General features: G+C 38.3%; 1 protein-coding gene across 1 annotated transcript in view; it reads right to left on the minus strand.

Moving 5' to 3' along the window:
* The window catches only part of LOC135212735 (cytoplasmic tyrosine-protein kinase BMX-like), a 197,641-nt gene that overhangs the window by 70,170 nt on the left and 104,122 nt on the right, over positions 1–23,349 (minus strand). The window contains exons 2-3 of the mRNA XM_064246447.1: positions 17,542–17,737; positions 12,868–13,002 (exon numbers count right to left, since the gene is read on the minus strand). Of these exons, the coding sequence (XP_064102517.1) occupies positions 12,868–13,002; positions 17,542–17,737 (331 nt within the window). The remainder of the gene's footprint in view (positions 1–12,867; positions 13,003–17,541; positions 17,738–23,349) is intronic.

The raw sequence follows: 23,349 nt of genomic DNA on the forward strand, positions 1-23,349 counted from the left end.
CCCCAAGGACTTTCGTAATGTTTATGGAATATTTTATGAATGAAGGAAGAGTTCCATGGAAAGATAATTAAGATGGTAATCGTTTGCTTTCGTTTCAAAGATGACGCATATACCAGGCCTAGTATTTTTTTCGGTTTCATGAAAATGGTTAAGACAGATTTGTTTTCGTTTAAAGATTGACTTTTTTGTGACGTATTACAATGAAAGAAAATTCTTAGTTCACTACTGTCTTCCTGTGTTTCATTAGTGTGCTAATTAGTCTAATTTAATTTCGAAGCGAACTTCCGTAAGATGTAAGCAATGAAAAAACATACGTAGTGCAATACTGTTGATTCTGTTTCGTCAGAAAGTGGAATATTATTTTGTTCTCAATTTAAAAATGAACTACATAAATGGTGCATTATCATGAATAGACGCATATAGGCCCATTCTTGTTTTACACTATTTTGACGTAATAAATATTTATTCTCATTGAAAAACTGTCTTGCATATATATATGGTTTATAACTACGAATAAACATACATTCGTTCGTTAGTTCATCCCTTCCTTCGTTCATTCATTCATTCATCTATTTCTTCATTCATTCGTTTGTTCGTTTATTCCTTCATTCGTTCATTCCTTCATTTATCCATTTCTTCATTCGTTCGTTCATTCATTCATTCCTTCCTTCCTTCCATCCTTCATTCCTTCCTTCCTTCCATCCTTCATTCCTTCCTTCATTCGTTCATTCCTTCCTTCCGTCTTTCCCTCCTTCATTCATTCATACATTCATTCATTTATTCATTCAATTATTTTTTCATTCACATTTGTAAGGGTTCATGGTAAGACTGAGCTGCTGTGAGAATGACGAAGTATAGATTTGCAATAAGTAATAAGACAGGGATGTCAGTCAATTAATCATTACGAATCCCTCAGCTAATATGGGTCGCGCGTTAGAAATTGGGGTAGAGGGTTTCGAGGGAAGTTGTAATGGCCCACAGGTAGACCACTGGATCCAAAAGAATGAAGGAGATAATCGGATGAATAAAGTCATTGCTTTGAATTCTAGGGGGAGCTGTGAGAAGTTGGGGAGTGAATACCAGATAGAAGTAAAAGTTGAAGACTGCTATTCTCTTCTGTTGGGGGGCAGCTGAATGACAGAGAAATGACAGTAAATTAAACTATTACTAGCGTCGGACTCTACTGCGAGAGGTATTGAGAACACTTTAAAGGAATATGCACTGGAGGCCTTTTGGTCTCCAGAGCCTTCAGAGCCTTCTAGTGAAGGAGCTCTACCCACAAGGTCGGTTCTGAAACTGAAGCTAAAGCCGGCCACTAGCGCTCAGTTATGCCTGAACAGTTATAACTAACTGCACAGTCATACTGTGCAGGCAAATCTTCGCCATTAACTATACAGTCTTTGCCAACAGTCCTCCGTAGCAGCCACGGCGTCAACACACGATGCTCTGGCTGTATAACTGACTTGCTGACATCATAACTAACGTCAAAAATAAGACGTCCAGTGAAAGAGTGGTTGATAAAAACGAATGAAGTACTCCCATGTGAATTTGTTAAGTGTTTAAATTTGGCCCCAAGGATTTTCATAATGTTTATGGAATATTTTAATGTTTCCTGGAAAGATAACTAAGTTCATAATCGTTTGTTTCCGTTTCAAAGTTGACACATATATAGGCCTAATTTTTTCTATTTTATTAAAAGGGGTTAATAATGATTTGTTTCCATTTTAAGATTGACTTTGTGAAGTGTTGCAATGAATGAAAATCCACAGTTTACTACTGTCTTCCTTTGCTTCATTAGTGTGTTGATTGGTCTAATTCCATTTCAAAACGAACTTACGTGGGATGTATGCTATGACTAAACATACGCAGTCCAATATTGTTTGATTTTATTTCATCAGAAAGTAGAATATTATTTTGTTCTCATTCTTAAAAATGAATTACATACATGATGCATAATCATGAATAGATGCATATAGGTCCGTTCTTGTTTTACATTATCTTGTCATAATAAATATTTCTCCTCATTGAAAAACTGACTTTCATATATAGTTTATAGCCACGAATAATCATACATAGGCTTGGCCAGTTACGATAGCCTTTGGATTTTACTTGCCAAGCAAGGGTTTAAATAAATTTTACAAGACATTTCTTGTGGAAAAATTTATAAAACAACATTATTGAGACATCCCTATCAATTATAAAAAACACAAGTAAATCCAATATATCATCAATTTAGGTATAAACACTTTCTAATATAATAAAACTCAACTAAATGTTCTTCATTGGAACTTGGTATCTGTCCGCGAACGAACAGCGAACCGAGCCAAACAAAGTTACCTCCAACACATTAAAATTGCAATGCGCATGCGCAGCCGTTTGGACTGAGGTTCGAGTGAGATGAGCTGTTTACTCGGGCCGCCTGCGCAGGCCAGAAAAACTGTGCAGGTTGTCCACACTAACGTTGTTATAAACATTAGTGGCGGGCTTTAGTGTCCTTTCCTTATTGTTTTCTTCATGTTTATGATTTCGTGTCTTAATTAATATGGCTCATCTCTTTGCTATTGCACAGAAAAACTTCAGTTTTCTTATTCTCCACTTTACGAATATTTTCTGACTCCAACTTACATTCAACTCTCGACATTCATCTTGAAATGAGCACTAAAAGATGAAAACATCGACCTACATGGGAGCATGGAAGGTACCACATTCACCAGGTTGCGCGATAAAGAAAACGTCTCGCCCCAACAACATACATATTTCAGCATAGACTTAAGTATCCGACACTATGGCGATAAAGGGCCAGAGAATCCAACACAAATATCTGCATATAAGCACTGGTCATTTGAATGTTCATCAGATTTCCCAAATATTGTCTACCAAGTCTGGCGCAAACCTATATGCCAAGTTATAGTTCCCTTGTTCATAAACGATCCAATATTATGGGGACATCTGGCAGTCAAAACTCAGTATTTCATCGTTGATAGGCTTTTGATGCTCATGGCTAGGATTTTGGAGAGACGCTTTCAAGTCCATCCTGCTCCCATTTATCAACAGCTTGAAATTCCCACCAACAGTTTACTGCTTTAAATGATCCAAAGTTCATTTCAAGCATAATTCTTTGATAGCTTTTCACTATGCAAACTTACCACCCCGGGAAGCCTCTGGCACTTGTTTTCCTTTTTATTTATTTATTTTATTTTTATTTACTTATTTTTTTGGCTTATTTTTCTGTGAGGGACACATAAATCTGCCTGCTGACTTTTCTTTACCAATTCGAGGAACTACACTTGTCTGATCTTTTTTTTTATATGATTTCATGCTCAAAACACAGCACATCCAGCCGAGTGGTGACGTTATACAACACAAATTTGGATAAATCCCAAGTAACAGCACAACTTTTACATTAAATATACCAGCAGTAATAAAACGGCAGCAGTAACAAATCTACTGATAATTCCACGCAACTGAGAATTATCAATTTCACCAAAACTGTTGCTGAACGTGCGATAAACCTCATGATAATTATTTCATAATAATACCTCTGGTTCACATATAAAAAAAATTCAATCTTATGGTGTCGTGAGAAGATACTGCAAGCTGTAAAATTATATAAGATTTTATTGTTTTCTTCACTGACGTCTATAGTGTAAACCCACATCATTTCCAATTAGCAGAAGAATAAACTACTTCTAAGAAATAAATCTATTGTTTTATATCCGCAAATAAAAAATTTATTAAGCCAATGAACAGTTACTCAAGCAATAATTTATGCTCTTATTTGATGACGTCATTCAACAGATAACATCCTTATTAAAATCCTTTGTTTTATAATACGCTGTGTCCATGTAACTCGAGTGTTTCACTTTTGTCGATGAATAATAATAATAATAATAATAATAATAATAATAATAATAATAATAATAATAATAATAATTTTAATAATATTTTGCTGCAATACTCTTCGGTATACAATTCCGCATAACAAAATCAACTTTTATTCAATTTTATTTATGAATATCGCTATACATTAATATAATTACGTATAACAATTATTTTTATTATTTTTTCATTCTTTTTCTATAAGCAAAAAATAGTTTAATTATTTCACTTATCATCGACAAATGATTAAAATTCAACTTCAAAGCACAAAATATTATATTAAACATCACTGGAATGTCAATTTCGAGGGTTCTACAATCCTTCCCTCTTGAATCGCACTCCGGGTCAAGTTAAGAAAGGGTGTACTATAGGACGTCTTACAAAAATCCATGAGTCAAATTTTCATCAGCATCACAAGTTTTTAAGCTGAGATTTGGACTTTCCTTGTCTGTAGTAACACTCGTTTGACCTTTAATTTAACGATTATCCTTTACAATACATACTCAGGCTTTACCACCTAATTAGGCTTCTGGTTGTTGCCACTTTGAAAATTGTCTCATCAGAAAAATCCGGAATCTGAAAGTTTGCATCTGATAGGTCTTCTGGCTGAATATCAGGATTTTGTTTCAAAATCAAATTTCTCATGGAAGATTATAAGTTCTAGGCTAAAAGGGAATCCGTATATTGGTTTGGGGGCACAGCCCCAGAAATAAGTGGGAGACCAGGCTTTTTGACGGAGCCTCGTGAAAACAATCTGACCTTAGGAGACATTGAAGGTTTTGGCAATTTTCCACTTGGAAAAAACGAAACCAGCCAAAATCAGCAACATTCAGTAAAAGGTGCTAGTGTGGCCAATTTAGCTCTTTTTAAAAAAGAGCTGTTATAATTTGAGGTCCTATTTACTTTCCTCTATTATCATTTCCTACCAATAAACTCCCACGAACTTCCATTATGCTTTTCCCGTCAGGGTGCTAACGCTAAGGTATCTTTTTTTCTTTCCTGGATTCTGTTGCAACAACAACCACAAACATTCACTTTAATACATATTCACAAACAATGACCATCCGTATACCTATTTATATGTAGTTTTATTTATTTATTTTATTTATTTATTTTCACAAAACTGAAAGTTACATCTATTGATCACTTATCACCTAATTGTTGACTGAGAATAAAGCTTTAAGAAGGATATTATTATTATGAGTCAAATGGCAGGACAGAATTGGGAATGAAACCATAAGTGAAATGACTACAGTTCCAGAACAGATGACATAATAATGCAAGTGAGAGATGGCTCGAAGGGCAGGACATCCTTCGCACAACTTCACAGGATAGTCGGTGATATTGTCAGCTGAGCCCCTGTGGGTTACAAAAGAGTTCGAAGACCCACACCTACTTGGATAAGACCTATGAATCTTTTATTATTATTAATTATTAAAATAGTTTTACCAGATGACTGAGTTGATCATCAGCTCTCACGGAAATGGGCCAAAGGATTTGTTTTTATCTATATTCTGTCAATGAAATGACAATTTCTCAAAAACTTATTAATTGGGTTACGTTTAAATGTGAAGTTTGTCAAAATTTCACTGATCGATTGAGACCTATGAAAAGGGAGGTTGGGCGCGAGCGGAGTGTTATTGAGGAAAAAGCACAGGAAAGATTTATAAGGCGGAATTTCTGAGTCACTTAGTATGATGCAGTAATGGCGGCAACAAAGATGACAAACATTCATCTCCAAAACTTTAGTTCGCGGCGGTTAGCCAAATGGTCTTACTCGCGTTAGTTAAGTCGGCTGATCCCTCGTTTCAAAGGTGATGCCATCAATCCCTTAAGCCGGATCATCCCCACTATCCATCAGCTTAAAGCCTAAAGCCTAAAAAAAAAAAAAAAAAAAAAAAAAAAAAAAAACTCAAAATTAAAAAAAAAAAAAAAAAAAAAAAAAAAAACAAAAAAAAACATACAAAATAAGATAAATGAGGAAAAGCCAGAAGCATAAAGAATAATGAAAATGCTAAACAGTCAAATCTGCGTACTAAAGCAAAACATAATTTTTCATAAGAATACATAGAATTCGTAGAAATGAGTTGATGCTCAGTCCACCTGTAAGTTTGATTTTCCCTTCTAATCAACTTTCTTATTATAACAACTTCTAATGAGTGTACAGTACAACACTTTAATTTTTCTGAAGCCTACCACGAAGAAAATACTACACAAAATCATTCCTGGTCAAAAGCAAATATTCAATGGGGGATTCATTTCTTGAATATATAATCATTCATTTTCACAAAACAACGCACTGACTGACGGTATCAGAAAACGCAAAATACTCTTGAAACTCAAGCAAGATCTGGCATTGTTTTACTGTACTAATCATATAAATACATATACTGTTACAATGATGGTTATTTAGCATAAACATTATGTGAGCATTATCATTAAACGACCTAAAACATAAAACAAACTCACCAACTTAACATTTCGAATAAAATTAATGATACTTATAACACACTAATTAACTTTACAAAAATTCACACTGAATCCAGCGCGAAAAAAGAAAAAAAAAAAACTAAAAAGAAGTGACCATTCCACGACGCTAAACCAAAACAATTATCGTAAATTCAACGCAAAATAGGAAATAACAACTAAGGCTTTTCACAACGAGGGTTCCAGGAAAACTGCTCGTGATTCCCAAATTCGAGCAAATGCTCTCATTATCAAATCTCAGGACAATATTTACACTAACTGCTACAATCCGGATAGCACAGGAAAATATTTCGTTTCAAGGAGCAAAAAGTTAATGGAAACGAGAGAGAGAGAGAGAGAGAGAGAGAGAGAGAGAGAGAGAGAGAGAGAGAGAGGCTTGAATTGGAAACTATTCTTATTACCTTTAACTGGAGAAGTATAGTATATATTTATGTTAGACATTTGAAACGAACTCCCAAACAGGGTGACTTCAAGCTTAAGAGACTTTAATTCTCTATATGCGTAAGCATATCCTGTACAGTGTTGGTGTGTATGTGCATATATATCCTATATATATATATATATATATATATATATATATATATATATATATATATAATATATATATATATATATATATGTGTGTGTGTGTGTGTGTGTGTATATGTCATATCACATTACCGTGATTCATATACTATATCGAGCTACAAATGTCCTTTAATATCTAATTCGTTCTACCTTGGTTAAACATATATGAAAAATATATTAAATTCCAAAGTAGTGCGAATTAGATATTAAAGGCCATTTGTAGCTCGCTTATATATATGTGTATGTATATATATATATATATATATATATATATATATATATATATATATATATATATATATATATATATAATATTATATTATATATATATATATATATTATACACACACACACACACACACAGGCAGGACCCCGGTTATGACGGGGGTTCCATTCTTGAGACGCGTCGTAAGCCGGAAATCGTCGTAAGCCGGAACTTCATGAAAAATCTAAGAAAACCTTACTTTTTAATGCTTTGGGTGCATTGGAAAACTATGTAAACTGCATTATTATTGCATTTTTCATAAGAAAAACCTTCAAATATTAATTATTTTGCATTTTTGGTGTCATTTTTCATCTGCCAGATGAGCGTTGTAGGCGTCGTAACCCTGGAAATAATGTCTGATGAACATAATTGAGAAGTGCCTTAACCTCGGAACATCATAAGCCGAAACCGTTGTAACACACACATATATATTAATATATATAAAGTTCGAGTAGGTAAAAGAATGAATCAGAGCAATATGATGGGATGGTTCCTCCCTAGGCAATGGTTTACGTGCTCGCCTACCGATTCGGTAGTCCCGAATTCGATTCTCCGCTCTTTTATTATTATTAACACTAACACAGTTTAACTAGTCCGCTAAGCTGACTATCAGCTCTCATAACGCTAGCCCGAAGGATTGGGATGAAATACCAGGTCTAGACCAGAGGCGATAATAAATGAACTACAATGAAATTTAAGAGAGACTGTGTAAGGTATATGCATTTACACTGGAACACAAGTATACATTAAATACATTTGCTCTTTTCCATATATACGAAAAAATATATATATATTTTACACAAAATTCAGATTTAAATATTTTAAAATTTTATTTTCTTTAAATCTTAAATGTTCTCTCTGGCAACGTGGAATCAGATGAATTTGTTTCTGGTGATTGGTTCGGATCCCACAATCTAAGTGTAGGTCCCGTTGCCAGCTAACCAATTGGTTCCTGGTCACGTAAATATATCTGATCCTTCGGGGCAGCCCTAGGAGAGCTGTTAATCAGCTCAGTGGTCTGGTTAAAAGAAGATATACTTAATTTAATATGATGGGATTTGGTCACGTTAAAAAGGTGCAAAACATTCCTAAGTGCTTGCAGGTAAAAAGACAAGCAGAGCTAGGATAGGAGGGATAAATGTCATGAAAGCTTGAAACAGTACAGGAAGGACGAGCTGCTTTTCCCACATGTGGTAGATGTTGTTTTCGCATGTGGTGGATGTTTTCCTGTATGTGCTAGTTGTTATTCTCTAGAACTAACTACTGATAAAGGTAGAATTAACTTTACCAAAGAGTATCATAAATGACATTTCCAAGGCATAGTGAATTCCATATCAGTCGATATTTGTGACTTAATAACTATGAATGAAAAGAAAATTAAGTGTCTATTAGTGACAATTTCATATATATATATATAGTATATATATATATATATATTATATATATATATATATATATATGTGTGTGTGTGTGTGTGTGTGTGTGTGTGTGTGTGTGTGTATGTGTGTGTGTAAACCACCAAATTAAAACGCAATACGAAGCAGATTATATTTAGATATATCACAGATGAAACCATGCACAGTATCGTCTGGAGGGGTAAACTTACAAAACAAGACTTGACCAAACCTGAAGGACCTTAGATATGAGCAAGGAGGGTAAAAAGCGGACCTTCCCCCAAAAGAATGCATAAACTTAAATCTTTACGAAAAGATAGGAGTGTAGGAACCGAGGAAAACAAGGGAGAATGCCAGTGCCAATAACCAATGTATCCTCATCATAAAGGGACCCGCGAGTATCAAATGACCATATCTTCGAAGCTGCCTCATTCGAAGCAAAACATACGTAACCATAAACTTCCGAATCCTGAGCCGCCCAAAATAAAGGTTAATAAAGAGGGAGCATTAAAGACACCCACCCATTGGTAGGATAACTGAAAGCACCGCAGTGGCGAGGGAGATAGCGGAAAGAATAGCCACTGGGAGCTCTTCTCAAAGCCGCTGCCCGCAAAAAAAAAAAAAAAGGAAGCAGATTTTCCCAACAATGGCAAGACATGGGCTGCTGCCAGACTCTAATGGGTGAATGGAAGGTTTCGTAGCCATTAACAGCTCCCTTTATTAACTTCACTGCACAATAGACACGGGGCCACTACAACGGGGTTTACCGAAATGTTTTCGTTTGCAGTTTACTGATAGTGTTTAGTGATACAAACGAAATACAAATAAAAAATGGTGGTCAACATATATGTTTAATAACATTAATTAAAACGGCAAACTATAAGATCGAATATAAATAAAATGGTAAACTAATACAAATATTAAAATGAGATCCTAATATCAAATGATTTTCAAAGACATTTTACAAAAAGCACTTTCTACAGTTTTGGGCCTCTAATGATATTTAATGAACCATTTGTCCAGCTGATGGAATAATCAGCGAGTCACGAATTGTACACGCAAATGTATACCAATGGGTAACAGTAATATCTGAAGAGGTGTAAAGAATGTCCGCGTGACTTAACAAGGAGATAATGTGACAAACAACGGATGAAAATTGAATGTGATGCATTTCCTTCCTAACTGGTCCTCTACTTCCTATGATGCAAAACATGGGTCTAAATTAGTAGTGACGAAGTCCAATGAAACAAAGACATGACAGACCAAAGTTCTAAAGTATTAATATACCTCCATCAAAACACTAAGTGCATTCTACCGAATAAACATCGCAAAAAAGTATACTTAACCCGTAGGATGAATGAAAATAAATGCTAATACAAAGAGACGATTTCAGGTTACACCAGCATTACCCCCCCTCTCAATACAACTAGTTCAGAATTTCGTGAATTCAATGAACTTGACTCCAACACTGAATCAGTTCTAAGGTAAAGCCCACCTGTATCTAATTCAACACTGATGGAAGCGTAATGGGACTTGTCAATGAAAGGGAATGCAAACGGCCTGCTATCCTTCCTCGTTGACAGAAACAACCTCAGCTCTCCTTGCAGCGCTAATGCAATCAACACGCAGTCCGTGCTTGATTGTAATCTATCAGGCAATGGATTACAAGTCCCCGCATTCATTACCTCCTGCAGCGTCTTAATTAAACTTAATATTACTCAGACATCTGGTCAGAATAAGCAGAAATTTCTTACTTTATCGTTTTTTGGAAGTACGTTCCATCTACTGTCATGAAAACAAACAGCAGCAGAGAGAGAGAGAGAGAGAGAGAGAGAGGAGAGAGAGAGAGAGAGAGAGAGAGAGAGAAATATTGTAATTCCTGGAGGTAGGGAAAGGAAGGGAGAAAGCGGTGTCCAAACTCTACGCTAAACACCCACATATACTTTCACACATTACCCGTTTTCTGTTTATAATACTGGGGTAGACAAAATATTCCTTAGGTCCCCCGCATTTCTACGGACTGCGTGTTGATTGCATTAGCGCTGCAAGGAGAGCTGAGAGTGTTTCTGTCAACGAGGAAGGATAGCAGGCCGTTTGCATTCCCTTTCACTGACAAGTCCCATTACGTTTCCATCAGTATTGAATTAGATACAGGTGGGCTTTACCTTAGAACTGATTCAGTGTTGGAGTCAAGTTCATTGAATTCACGGAATTCTGAACTAGTTGTATAGAAAGGGGTAATGCTGGTGCAACCTGAAATCGTCCCTTTGTATTAACTTTTATTTTCATTCATCCTACAGGTTTAAGTATACTTTGTTGCGATGTTTATTGCTAGAATGTACTTAAGCGTTTTGTTAGAGATATATTATTAGTACAACTCATACGCAATACATAAATACAACCAAATAATGGAATGAAATAGGATTACAATCATTTGAATGCACACGAAATTTATATATATATATATATATATATATATATATATATATATATATATATATACATATATGTGTGTGTGCGTGTATCCATTTATCTAAATTTACAAATATATGTGTGATATATATAGTAATATATTATAATATATGCATGTATGTATGTATGTATGTATTTGTATATATACATATATAATTAATTATTGGTGTGTCTATTATGGTTATAAATAAATTCTCTGTACACCTCTGCCGTACACATTTCTTCATATATGAAAAACAAAAATAAAACGAAAGACTACCGCCAAAGTCCTATACAAAAAAGGAAGCCAATGAACTTGTTGCTGAAGATCAACAACAACAAACAAAAACTACCATCCTAAGATATTCAAGAGACTGATTTGGTACAATAAAATGAATAAGAACGGGTACAACAATGCAAGGTTTGGAAGTACAGAGGGAGAAGAAGTGACCAAAATAACCCGGAATCTATTTCGGACCCAACAATGGAAGTGGGGGGGAGGGGGGGGAGAAAGGTGTACCTACCTTCGTATCCTGCTGCAACTTCCTCCTGCCTCTCGACTGAAGCACAGAAAGCTTTTAGAAGAAAGAGTCAGACCTTGAGGATCTGTGGTCCGAAAAGGGAAGAGGTCTCGCGAGTACACACTTTGGGTGGAGGTCTCCCGTCCACCCACCTCATCCACCCCACTGTCCCAAACAAACAAAAACAGAATATTTATGGCGGAATGAGTGTACAACTCCCGTAAGGACCTGCCGGGGTACTCTGGACTTTCCTCTTCTTCTTCTTCTTCTTCTTCTTCTTCTTCTTCTTCTTCTTCTTCTTCTTCTTCAGATTTGTACTTTCTTGAGACCCATCGCAGCAAATTCCTCACACGGCACAAATGCATATAAATGCTCGAACCTCATTTCCAAAAGCCACAAGGTCACATTCATTATAAAAAGAGCAAACGTTATTTGATTACTTTATGTTTGTTTGTGTTGCCTTCATTAATATGCCCGTACTTGGTATCGTATGCCATTAAAAAATACATGGGAACAAAGATGAATGTGTTCTCATTCATATTTCTTACCCTTTGCAGGTAAATATATTGATCAGAACTCTTGTTTAGTTTATGTCATAAAGAATTCCAAATATGACGCCAAAAATGCTCCTAATGTAGTTTACGTTTTACATTGTAGCCACCCGGTGTTAAAAACGGTAAAAAGAGGGAGCTGGAGTGGTTGGACAACAGGATAAAAGAGATCAGGTAATAAAGGAAATGAGGCGCTACAGGGATCTCAAGATGGTACCGAGAGAAAACCACACAGCTTCACTAAGATGTAATAGTACGAGTTTGGTCAACAAGACTGAAGAATGAAGCGGGAATAGAATATGTAGAATGGAATATAGAATTTAGACCAAAGGCCAAGCGCTGGCATTTATGAGGTCATTCAGCGCTGAAATGGAAACTGACAAAGAAAGTTTGAAAGATGTAACACCGGAGGAAACCCTCAAAGTAGTTGCATATAAATCAATTGTTAAAGAAGGTTAAAGAAAGTCAGATGGAAGAAAGAGAATATGAGCGGAGGAACAGTATACAGTAGAAGCGGAATGGATGTAAAGTAAAAGGCTAAAAAGTGTATGAATCTTGGGAAATACTTTGGTAATACTTACAGTACACCTCCTCGTGAGGTATAATGAAAAACCCATCCCCTACACATGTGCACATAATTGTGCAAATGATACCATACATATAAAAGCAGACACGAACACGGGCACAAAAAAGCATCAATATACACCCTGTACAATATGAGAGAGAAAATAAAGCCAGTCTACTGTACTCACCTACTGGATTATTGTTGGTCCAAGTCACTCTGGTACAGGCAGCGACGTCCTTCCCCCCTTTGCAGCAAGTCCACTGATTTCCTTTTATGCAGCCGTTGTGGTAGTGGTCGCTCAAGCACGGGTTCTGAGCAACTACTGCAACACCACATGAAAAAAGGGCCATATGTTGTTATGGAATTTAAACAGATAAGTGAACAAATCTTATCAATTTGTATATTTCTCTGTTTTTCTAATAACTAATATCCTCTATCTGTATTTCCCATCACCTTCTGTTACTTTTTTCGAATGAACACCATATTCTGTGGAAGCTTGAATTTCTCGTCAATCGCCCCCATGGACTTGTTCCACATGAATAGGACAATAATAATAATAATAATATTTTGGAAGCCGACCATCTTTTAAACGAATTCTGCTGGATAAAATGGCAGAATTAAGCGAACTAATGTTATATATTATTTTCTCTAGTTTTGTTATTATTTTGCCTATCTGGCTCAGCGATACTTCTTAATAAATGGCCAATATTCATATCGGGAGAAATTTAAGTAATGCTGAATGTGATTTTTTTTATTTAAAACATGATTTCCTGTCATAAACTGGTATACTGGTATCAACAGTATATTGGTATACAGGGATGGCAGATCTCATGTCCAGGACAAGCAGGGGTTGTCATCGATGATGATATGATTCCATAAGCAATGTCAATGTAGGTCAGGGTCATCTCTAGTGTTAAGCTGATGTTATTGCTAGTGAAGCTGGCTTATCGCGACGGTCTGACCTACGATTCAGCCGTGCGAGCGCTCAAGTACTGTGCCCGGAAATAAATGTCTGGAGTCCTGCCTACGGCAGAAGTCCTATAATCCTGCAGACGCCTCTGAACATCTGGTATTGTTGGGGGGTCGTTCGTGCTGATCTCCGGGTGGAGGTAGGGAGGAGAAACATTTCTTGATTAATATTTAAGTTAGGTTTCTCCTTTCCTATATGGAGGGCTTCTAGGAGATGCAGACGTCGGGAATCAGTAGTTTGTTCGATAATCTCAATACTAGGAATAATATTGTTCCTTTTTATTCTTGTGTTATTGGTAGTCTTGGCATGATTATAAATGGCTCCTTCTTGGGCGTGGCAGGAGATTTGCTTGGAGAATCGCATGGTGGTCATGCCGATGTATTTGCCAAGGCATCCTCAGACAGGGCACATGTAACGGTAGACCATGTTCATCATCTTCAAGGGATCCTGCAGGGGGCCACTGGGTTGTTCCTCATCACCAAGCTGCTAGTCTTCGTTTTATAATGGATGACCAAATTAATTTTCTTGTCATGATTAGTGGGGGTGTCATTTCCTTCAATGATGATCTTGAGGGCTTGCTCATCCTACTTATACATCCGGTGGAAATGCCCTTTGTGGAAAAGCTTGATGGACTCTGGGACATTGGGGCGGGTTCTTCCTGGAGGTGCCAATCCTCAACATTCTTCATTATCACAGCAGCGACAGCACAATTAGTGTGTCCGTTATTGACGAGGACCTTTTCCACTTTTTCAAATTTGCTGTGCATATTGTACCACGAGGAGCAGTGTGAAAGGGCCCTCCAGACAGAGGTGTTGATGGTTGAGCGCTTATACCTCTCAGAGCACTCACTCTCTCCGTTCAACACATACCCAGGTCCATCGGCTTCATGTACACCTTCATGCAGAATCAGGTGTCTTGCTGTTCGACAAGGACATCGAGGAAGGGAAGGCAGCGGTCTTGGCAGTGTTCTATTGTAAAGGAAAGGCAGCTGTGATCGTCAAATGCAAGCCACAGCTGCTCTATCTCGTCCTCGGAGTCAGTGCTGATGAAGGTGTCATCGATGTAGCACACATACATCCTTGGTTTGCTGGAATTCTGGAAGACCCTCTCTTCGATAGTGACCATGTAATAATTGGCGGGGAGGACTCAAACGGGAGAACCCAACGCCACCCCGTCGATATGGGTACACAAGTGGGCATTCTTAGCGCAGATTTCCAGCAGGGCACGAGGACATGCTTAGGGATGTTCAAGGGTGGAGCATTGGGGTCTGTATACACCTTGTCCAAGATCATCTGAAGGGTCTCATCGACGGGACATTGGTAAGCAGGGACTCCACATCCATCAAAATGATGCATCCTCCGGTGGGCGTTACTTGTAAGGCTTCTAGGAACTCAGCCGATGACTTCAAGCTGTGGTTATCTGGGACGTACGGGATCGGAATGATGTTGAGCTTCTTGGCCGACAGGTACGTCGGGGCAGGGATCTGGCTAATTATTGGGTGAAGGGGGTTCCCTTGCTTATGGGTCTTGACGTTCTCATAGATGTACCCCAGGTTATGGTAACCTGTAATAGGTCGTAGATTGAGGGCATTAGGAGGCGGCGTTGACCATTTTTATGATCCAATTCGCCTCACACTTGATGTTGTCAACAGTGATCCTGTGGAATTTTGTGGAGTCTGCCAGGATTTCTTCTATTTTCCAACAATATTCCTTGGTCTGTCCTGCACACTGTGACGTCCTCTCGTTTACTTAACTGCTTGGCTGCTTCCCTAAGGTCACAGGTGATGATACCACTGCAGTAGTCTCCATGGTCGGTGAGGACCTCAGCAAGCAGAAGGGGTTGAAGAGGGTTGAAGGGCATCAGTTGCCCGTAAGTTCCCAAAGTCCTCTTGCTTCTGGATACCATCGAGGAGATATTCGATTCCCAAGCATTTATCCTTCGGCCTCAGCTGCATAATGAATTCGTAGTTGAGGATCATCTGTAGGATCTTGTCTTCTTCTGGTGTAGGGACATGGTCAGTAAGGTTCAAGTACTCTTCCTGCCTTTGTGGGAGGCGTATCTTACCCCACTGTTGAGGGCAATGAGTTTCTTAATTACTGCCCTGTTCTTATTATCAGCATCTTTCTCTTCCAAGCGACAGAGGCAATCAGCGATGTCGTTGTGTTTCCCATGTCCTTGAAGATTGTCTGCCGTGCTATTTTCTTCCAAGGGATGAGGAAGGTCTACTACAGGGTTGCTGCGACGGTGGAGACCTTCCCACTCGGAGTATAGGTTGTCCTTCTCCTCGATGAGTATGGCCTTCTCTTGTTCCTTAGCAGACAGTTGTCGTTGCAGGGCACTTCCATCAGAGGTATAAGGAGGACGAGCAAGCATTTAAGACCATCATCAAGGGGAATGTCACCTCCACTAATCAATACAAGAAAATTAATCTGGTTGCCTATTATAAAACGAAGAAGACAAGCAGTTTGGTGATGAGGAACAACCCAGCTACCCCCCTTGCAGGATCCCTGAAGAAGAGGAACGTGGTCTACCAATACACGTGCCCTATCCGAGATTGCCTCGGCAAATACGTTGGGATGACCACCATGCGATTCTCTGAGCGAATCTCCTGCCACACCCAAGAAGGAGCCATTTATAATCATGCCAGGACTGCCCATAACACAAAAATAAAAGGGCGTGATATTATTATACCTTTTATCGAGATTATTAACCAAAATAGTACTTATCCCCGACGTCTGCGCCTCCTGGAAGTCATCCATATAGGAAAGGAGAAACTAACTGCAATATTACTCAAGAAAATTTTCTCCTCCCTACCACCATCCGGAAATCAGCAGCGAATGTCCCCGCAACTATGCCAGCTATTCGGGAGCGCCAGCAGGGTGATAGGACTCCTGCTGCAGGCAGGACTCCAGACATTTATTCCCGGGCACACTACTTGAGTACTCGCACGGCTGAATCCCTGCGGTTCGACCTATCAGAATTCAACTCTAGGTCCGAGCCACTATAACTACCATCATGAAGACACTACCTCTTCACTTCTACTGCTGACCAACCAAGAAGATGATCTATGAAAAGGTCAAAACGTCGCGATAAGCCCCCTACACCAGCTGAACACCAGAGAAAACCCCGGCCTGACACTGACCTCGCTTATGGAATAATACCAACACCGACAACAACCCCTGCTTAACCTGGACATGAGATCTGCCATCCTTGTATACCAATCAACAGTTAATATTAGTATACCAGTTTATGACAGCAAAGTCCTGTTTTAAATAAAAAAAATATCACATTCAGCATTATTTAGATTTCTCCCAATATGAATATTGGTCAGTTATTAAGATCAATACGCTTAATTCCGCCATTTTATTCAACAGAACAATAATAATACCTGCGATTTCTTATGGCTCAGTTGTTTTTGTCCTTCATTTACATATTTCAAAGTGTAATTTACAAAGAGAGATAGCAAAAAATAGTAATAATAATAACAAGGGCAACAATATAATAATCATTATTGTTGTTGTTGTTGTTGTTGTTGTTGTTGTTTGTTGCTCTTATTATTATTATTGTTTTATGCCATCTCTTTCGTTGTAAATTACACTTTCAAATATGTAAATGAAGGACAAAATAAAATTAATGCATAAAAAACACTTGAAAAATAATTAAAAGGGGAATAAACCATGGCGTGTAAAGGACACATTAAATTACACATTCATATATTGGGACTGAAGAAATCGGCAATCGCCGTTACGCTATCTGAGCTATAAAGCATAAACATAGTATCTATCTACTTTAATTTTAAGGCAAGTACCTTTTGAAAGAATCTCAGAAGTGGTCCAAATGGGGCTTCAAAATTACCCAATGAACAGGAAAGTAGGAGAGACGATAACTCACATCTACGTAAGTGGTCCAGCCACTGGTCGCGTTCCTGTGAGGTAGCAGCGGCAATGTACAGGACAATCTGCTCGTTCTCTTCCGAGTTGTAGCAAAGCTGGAAGACCCAATCGCGGTGGAAGACCTCAGTGTCCACACACTCCACAGCCACCACTTGAGAGAGCTTCACGCGGCCACGCTCTTTCCGCCTGCCACTCTGCAAACATTAAATACTGTATATTGATAGTTATTGCCACGGATAAATAAGTACATTGATAATTTACTTTCATAATAAAGAACATTTTCCTTTCATCTATCACTACAAATAGAAAAAAATATAAACGAATCATCATGGACAAAGGGTTTCTTTTAAAAAACCCAAGGTGGAAAACATATATTAAGACATCTAAATACGGTTTCGGAACGTCGAGTTCCACCTTCAGTGGGGAGTGTATGTGTATTTCTTAAATATATTTTTCTCAATTTGTGTGTTTTCTTTTAAGTTTCAAAGTTCGATACTGATCTTTTATCAACATACACGTATAATTAAAGAAGTATAAATGCAAAAATAAAGTAAGTGGCCCCGCAATTTTAAAAAGTGTACTATATTAAAAATCTTACATGACACTCACCTTCGGTAACTAAATACAAAAATATTATACAAATAAATAAAAAAAAAAAGGGAGACCAATAAATAAAAGGGACAATCCATCCATCTATCATTACGTAAACAAAAGTAAGTAAACCTTAAATATAAAATACGAAGTTCTTTAACTTAAAATGTAATATGATGCAGATGTAAATCAGCAAGCAGACAGTAAAAGTTTGCAACCATGGCTTAACAACACATGAAGACACTGAGAAGTGTCAGTTATCAAAGGCCGGGAAACACGAAAGATAAACGAACCATAAGAGCATCTTCTTACAATATGAGCTACGGGAAACGATCTAAGGGACATGGAACGGAATGGGATACAAAATTTAGGCCAAAGGCTAAGCACTAGGACCTATGAGGTCATTCAGCGCTCAAAGGAAAATTGTAAAAAGGTTTTAAAAGTGTAACACAAGGAAAACCTCGCAGTTGCACTATGAAACAACTGTTAGGAGAGGGTGGAAAGTAAGATGAAGAGAACATAAAAACAGGTACAACAAAGGGAATGAAAGGGGTTGAGCTAGGGGCTGTAGAGACGCTGCAAAGAACCTTAAATAAAACCTAGATTGCACAGCTTGAGGTGCACTGACAGCACTACACCCCTACGGGGAAAAAGCAAGCAGATGCGGAAATATGCTGTCCAGGTTGGTCTACTCTACCAGGTTCCACCTCTTTATTTACCGGTAATATTCTAGGTTTCCTCACCGTTCTACAGCCCCAGGTTCAAGACCTAAAATTTCAAAACCATTCCTGACGCACTCGGGTCCTTTGCAGCGTCCCTTAAGGTGCGTTCACACGGTCGAACAATGCCCGACGGACAAACATTGTTGCCATATCAAAGGCGAAGCAAGATGACGTCAAAAGAGTTGAAACGAGGGAAGTAGATCTGGCAACAAACTGTGGTACCAGTTGAAGTTGTATATCACTGTTCTTACTCTGCTCACAAGGCAATCTCTGGTAAGCAATTGTTAATTGGTAACAATGTTTGTCCGTCGGACGTTGTTCGACCGTGCGAACGCACCCCTAGTCCTCAGTCGCAAGGCTTTGCGTCCTTTACATTTCATCCGTTCCTTTTGGTGAACGACTTCTTCAACTTAATCTTACTACAGTTTTTACCTCACATCTAGGAAGAAACACTCTTATCGAAAATTATACATGAGTGTATAATATACATATTCTCATCATCAACGCCTGCTATGCCGCGCAACACAAAGGTCCTATGTAAAACCCGGCGATCAGGTCTTTCTTGCATTGTCTCTCTCCAGTCATGTGCAGCATCCAAATTCTCTGGTGCCTATATGTTAGTCTGCTCGACACTAACATCGAGTACGAATTTTCCAGGAGTGGTGCGAAGTCAACGTCGAACTTCCCCATCTAACCTTCATCATCTATTCTTCTACGTCATATAAACAATGACAGTCGTCGAAAGCCAACCTGTAGATGCTCGTTTCCCATTTAACTTAATAATGTACTGTATATCTGGACAGAATCTAGAGCAGGTGTTCCCAACCTTGGGTACAGTACCCCCAGCGGTACATTGGATCTGAGTTTGTTTGTTTTTGTTTGTATGGTGTTTTTACGTTGCATGGAACCAGCAACGGGACCACATCGAGAGTGAACTTCTACCACCAGAAATACACATCTCTAACCCCACAGTGGAACGCCCGAGAATCGAACTCGCGGCCACCGAGGTGGTACGCCAAACCATACCGACCACGCCACTGAGGCGCTCATTGGATCTGAGAGAATAGCCAGTACTGCGCAATACATGAGATTGCACAACGTCGTGTCTTTTTTTTTCTTTCTTTCTTTTTTATTTCCTCATTTCAGAAAGCAAAGCTTTTACTCGAGTTACATCAAGAGTAGGCAAAGTATGGAACCTCCCGCGGCTGTAATCTTACCCCTACGAGCCTGAAAAGATGTGTTGCATCATACTATTTAAAATTATGAATGAAGTGAGTCTCCCGAGCTGAGTTTATTGGTGTTATGGGTAATCGTGAAAAAAAAACAACACAATACACACACACACACACACACACACACACACACACACACACACACATATATATATATATATATATATATATATATATATATATATATATATATACACGTATAACATATGATGCATCAAAATATTTTAAAAACTACCTATTTAGTATACTGAAGTTACTGCCACTAGTATGCTTATGCAGTCTACGCAAACAGATATATCATAATAAAATTATATCACAGTATCAATTTCATTGTTTTTTTCTTTTCCATTCTCAATTCCAGGAATCTATAAAAATGCCCAAGGGCACAGAAGGACAAAAAGGTTGGGAAACCCTCATCTAGAGTTAGTCAACAAGATCAACTTTCCTATTGGCCCCAGCCCACTTCCCAACAGCATCAGAATTACAGTATTAACATTGGCATTCGCTTGGTTAAGCTTACTAATACGCAGCAGACCTGGCTTTTCAAAGGTACTTACCACAAGTCTCTTTCAAGAGGCCTCTTATCTGGGAAGATTTTTACGTTTTTAACTTGGATTCTTGTCAATCCAGTCGTAATGCCGCCGCCAATTTACTTGATTCTTAATATAATTCTTCGCGGTCTAGTCGGGTCGGGATAACTTCTTAAAGGAATGCAGCAGCTATTGTCTACTAGACTTACAGTATAAACCACGCATCACAATCTAATCTCTATATATCGTGTGGAGGTTCCGAATGTGAGGGTTAAGTTAACAGTTTGATTATTATTTCATAGCCTCCCTCTGTGTGTGTGTTTAACTGTACTGAATCATTTAAGCTAATGTACTCTTTACTAAATAGAGTGATTGTCATTTACAAGTACAATAGCAATCATGCGTCTGGATCACCCCGCACACACGCACATAAACAACAAACCAAATTCTTCGCTACATAACCGTAAACTAAATAGTCGGTGGGGTGAAAAACCACGATTACATCAAGTCGCGTCATTTGAGACGGAAGAATATTCCTGTGACTCAGTCTCTCAGCTCCGTAGACTGCGCAATATTCCTAGCCTTGGGAGCAACAATGACTCCCAGGTCTCTCCTCGTAAGCTGCATCTTCAATAAATGCCAAATTGCACACGGCGCAATTTCGCTGAAGGTGCACACGGACGGGGAAGGGAGGAAGGCAGGAGTATCACAAGGAAAATGAAACGATAAGTGGAGAGATGATGGTGATGATGATAACTGTAGGAAAGAGCTCCGAGAAACACGAACGTGTGAAACAGAAGTCAAGAGAAGAAAGATGGTGGAAGGCTGGAAATATGGGAATGAAAACACAAAGTTATAGAAGAACAAAACGAAGTAGTGATGGAGAAGCACAACAATAAAAATACGACGCGGTAGAAGAAACCCGACGTTGACTGGATTGCAAAGGAAAAATACCAAAATGGAAGTCAGAAAAAAAAAAACAGAACAAATAAGGCCAAAGAAAATAAAAAGGTTGTACGTGAGAAGAAAAACAGAAGGTACAGCGCGGGGGAACTTGCACTTTTACAGTTTCACGTTAACAAACAAATAATCAAATACAAACATGAGAAAGAAATCAGATGCAGTGACCGAGAGCATCATGATATGAGCGATGGATGAAAGGCCTCCTCCGAAACATTGCCTCCCTTCTAAGGGGCACAGAGACAAGGGAGGTAGGAGGGAGCTCAACGTGGAGGGAGGAGGGTGGTGGGGGTCGCTAGAATAGGGCATGGGCGGTTGGGGGCTCAACATCCCATGCACGAACAATGAAACAACAAACTTCAAGACTACACAGATCCATTAGCTTGATGAATCCAAACCGCTAGAGGGGATGGAAACCTGGGGGGGGGGGGCGGGGGGGAAGCATGTACAGCCTCCCTATACACTCAATGAGAATAGATGAAAAAACGGAAAATCGCAAAAATGAACACAAATGTAAAAATCACCGAAGAAAGGCTTTGAAAGTAAAGCTAAAAAAGAATAACTATTCCTGTGATGCTCGAAATTTGCACACCGATACTCCCTATCGAAAGTGGATTTTTTTCTTTCTTTCTTTCTTTTTAAAGCGCATATCCGGTATCCGCTTTTCGACAGCCTATGCGTGTCCTGTATAGGCTTTGCGATTATTTGCAAGCATGCCGAAGCGTATCTTGTCTGTAAACGAAATACAATTTTTGCTCCTGTACCTGATGCCTTTTGTGTTTTCCTTTGCCTCATAAGAGAAGTGAAGTTATGTCGTTATCACCTTTTACATATATGGGATATCTTAGCAGTAAATACATTTTTATGGCCGAGTCTGCTATTCTATGTTTAAAAAATTTAAAAATAAAAATTCAAGATGACCTAATTTCCCAGAGTTTGAACTTTTCATTCTTTTCGGAGGAGGGATCTATCACCTCTCATTTCTCAGCCTTCAAGTTCAGACTATCAACCTTTTCTTCAAGAAAAGCACATGTTATGAGATGTAATAAAACCCACAATCTTTAGTTCACACAATAACATATTTGCCTTGAAAGAATCCTCCCGCAAATTTCGCTGGTGTTTCGAATTATTCTGGTCTTGACTTCGTTTGCTCGCCACTTGCCTCTGTGTTCTGGTTCTTCTCTTCCCTTCCCCTAAAGGCCCCTGTCCCAGTAACTCAAGAGAGTAGACCCATAGAATTCCAGCTAAAAGTCAATACGCTATTCGTTCAAATAAGAAGGAAATACATTACAAAAACTACGTTCCAATAGGGATACATCTTATCGTAACCTAACATAACCTTAACTTGAACTAACCTAACCTAGAACTCCAGATCCTAAGTTAATCGAGAGACCTTTGTGCATTGAACTGTAGTTGCCCTCAGTCTGAATTTAGCCTCATGGCCTTTAAGCATTAAGGGATAAGTAAAGATGCATCCTAGTGATTTTACTTCATAAATATAAATATTTCTTAAAATGTTCTAAAATACTTGTTACATTACTGAAGAAACATTCGCGGCTGTGCACTACGTCAATCTAAGCAGCGTAAATATGACCGGTCTTTGGAATAAAACTTGACAAGTGCAACGGACAGCTTGCCACTGTAGCTTAGTATCACCTGATAATTATAACCTTCACCATAACTGACTCGCGAGAGGAAAAACTCCATTCTTTACTCAGATAAATAGAACGTTAACAAAAAAGAAAAAAGAAAAACCTTTAAACTGGATTAT

This window comes from Macrobrachium nipponense, chromosome 41, assembly GCF_015104395.2.
Source record: "Macrobrachium nipponense isolate FS-2020 chromosome 41, ASM1510439v2, whole genome shotgun sequence".
NCBI classification, from domain to species: Eukaryota; Metazoa; Arthropoda; class Malacostraca; order Decapoda; family Palaemonidae; genus Macrobrachium; species Macrobrachium nipponense.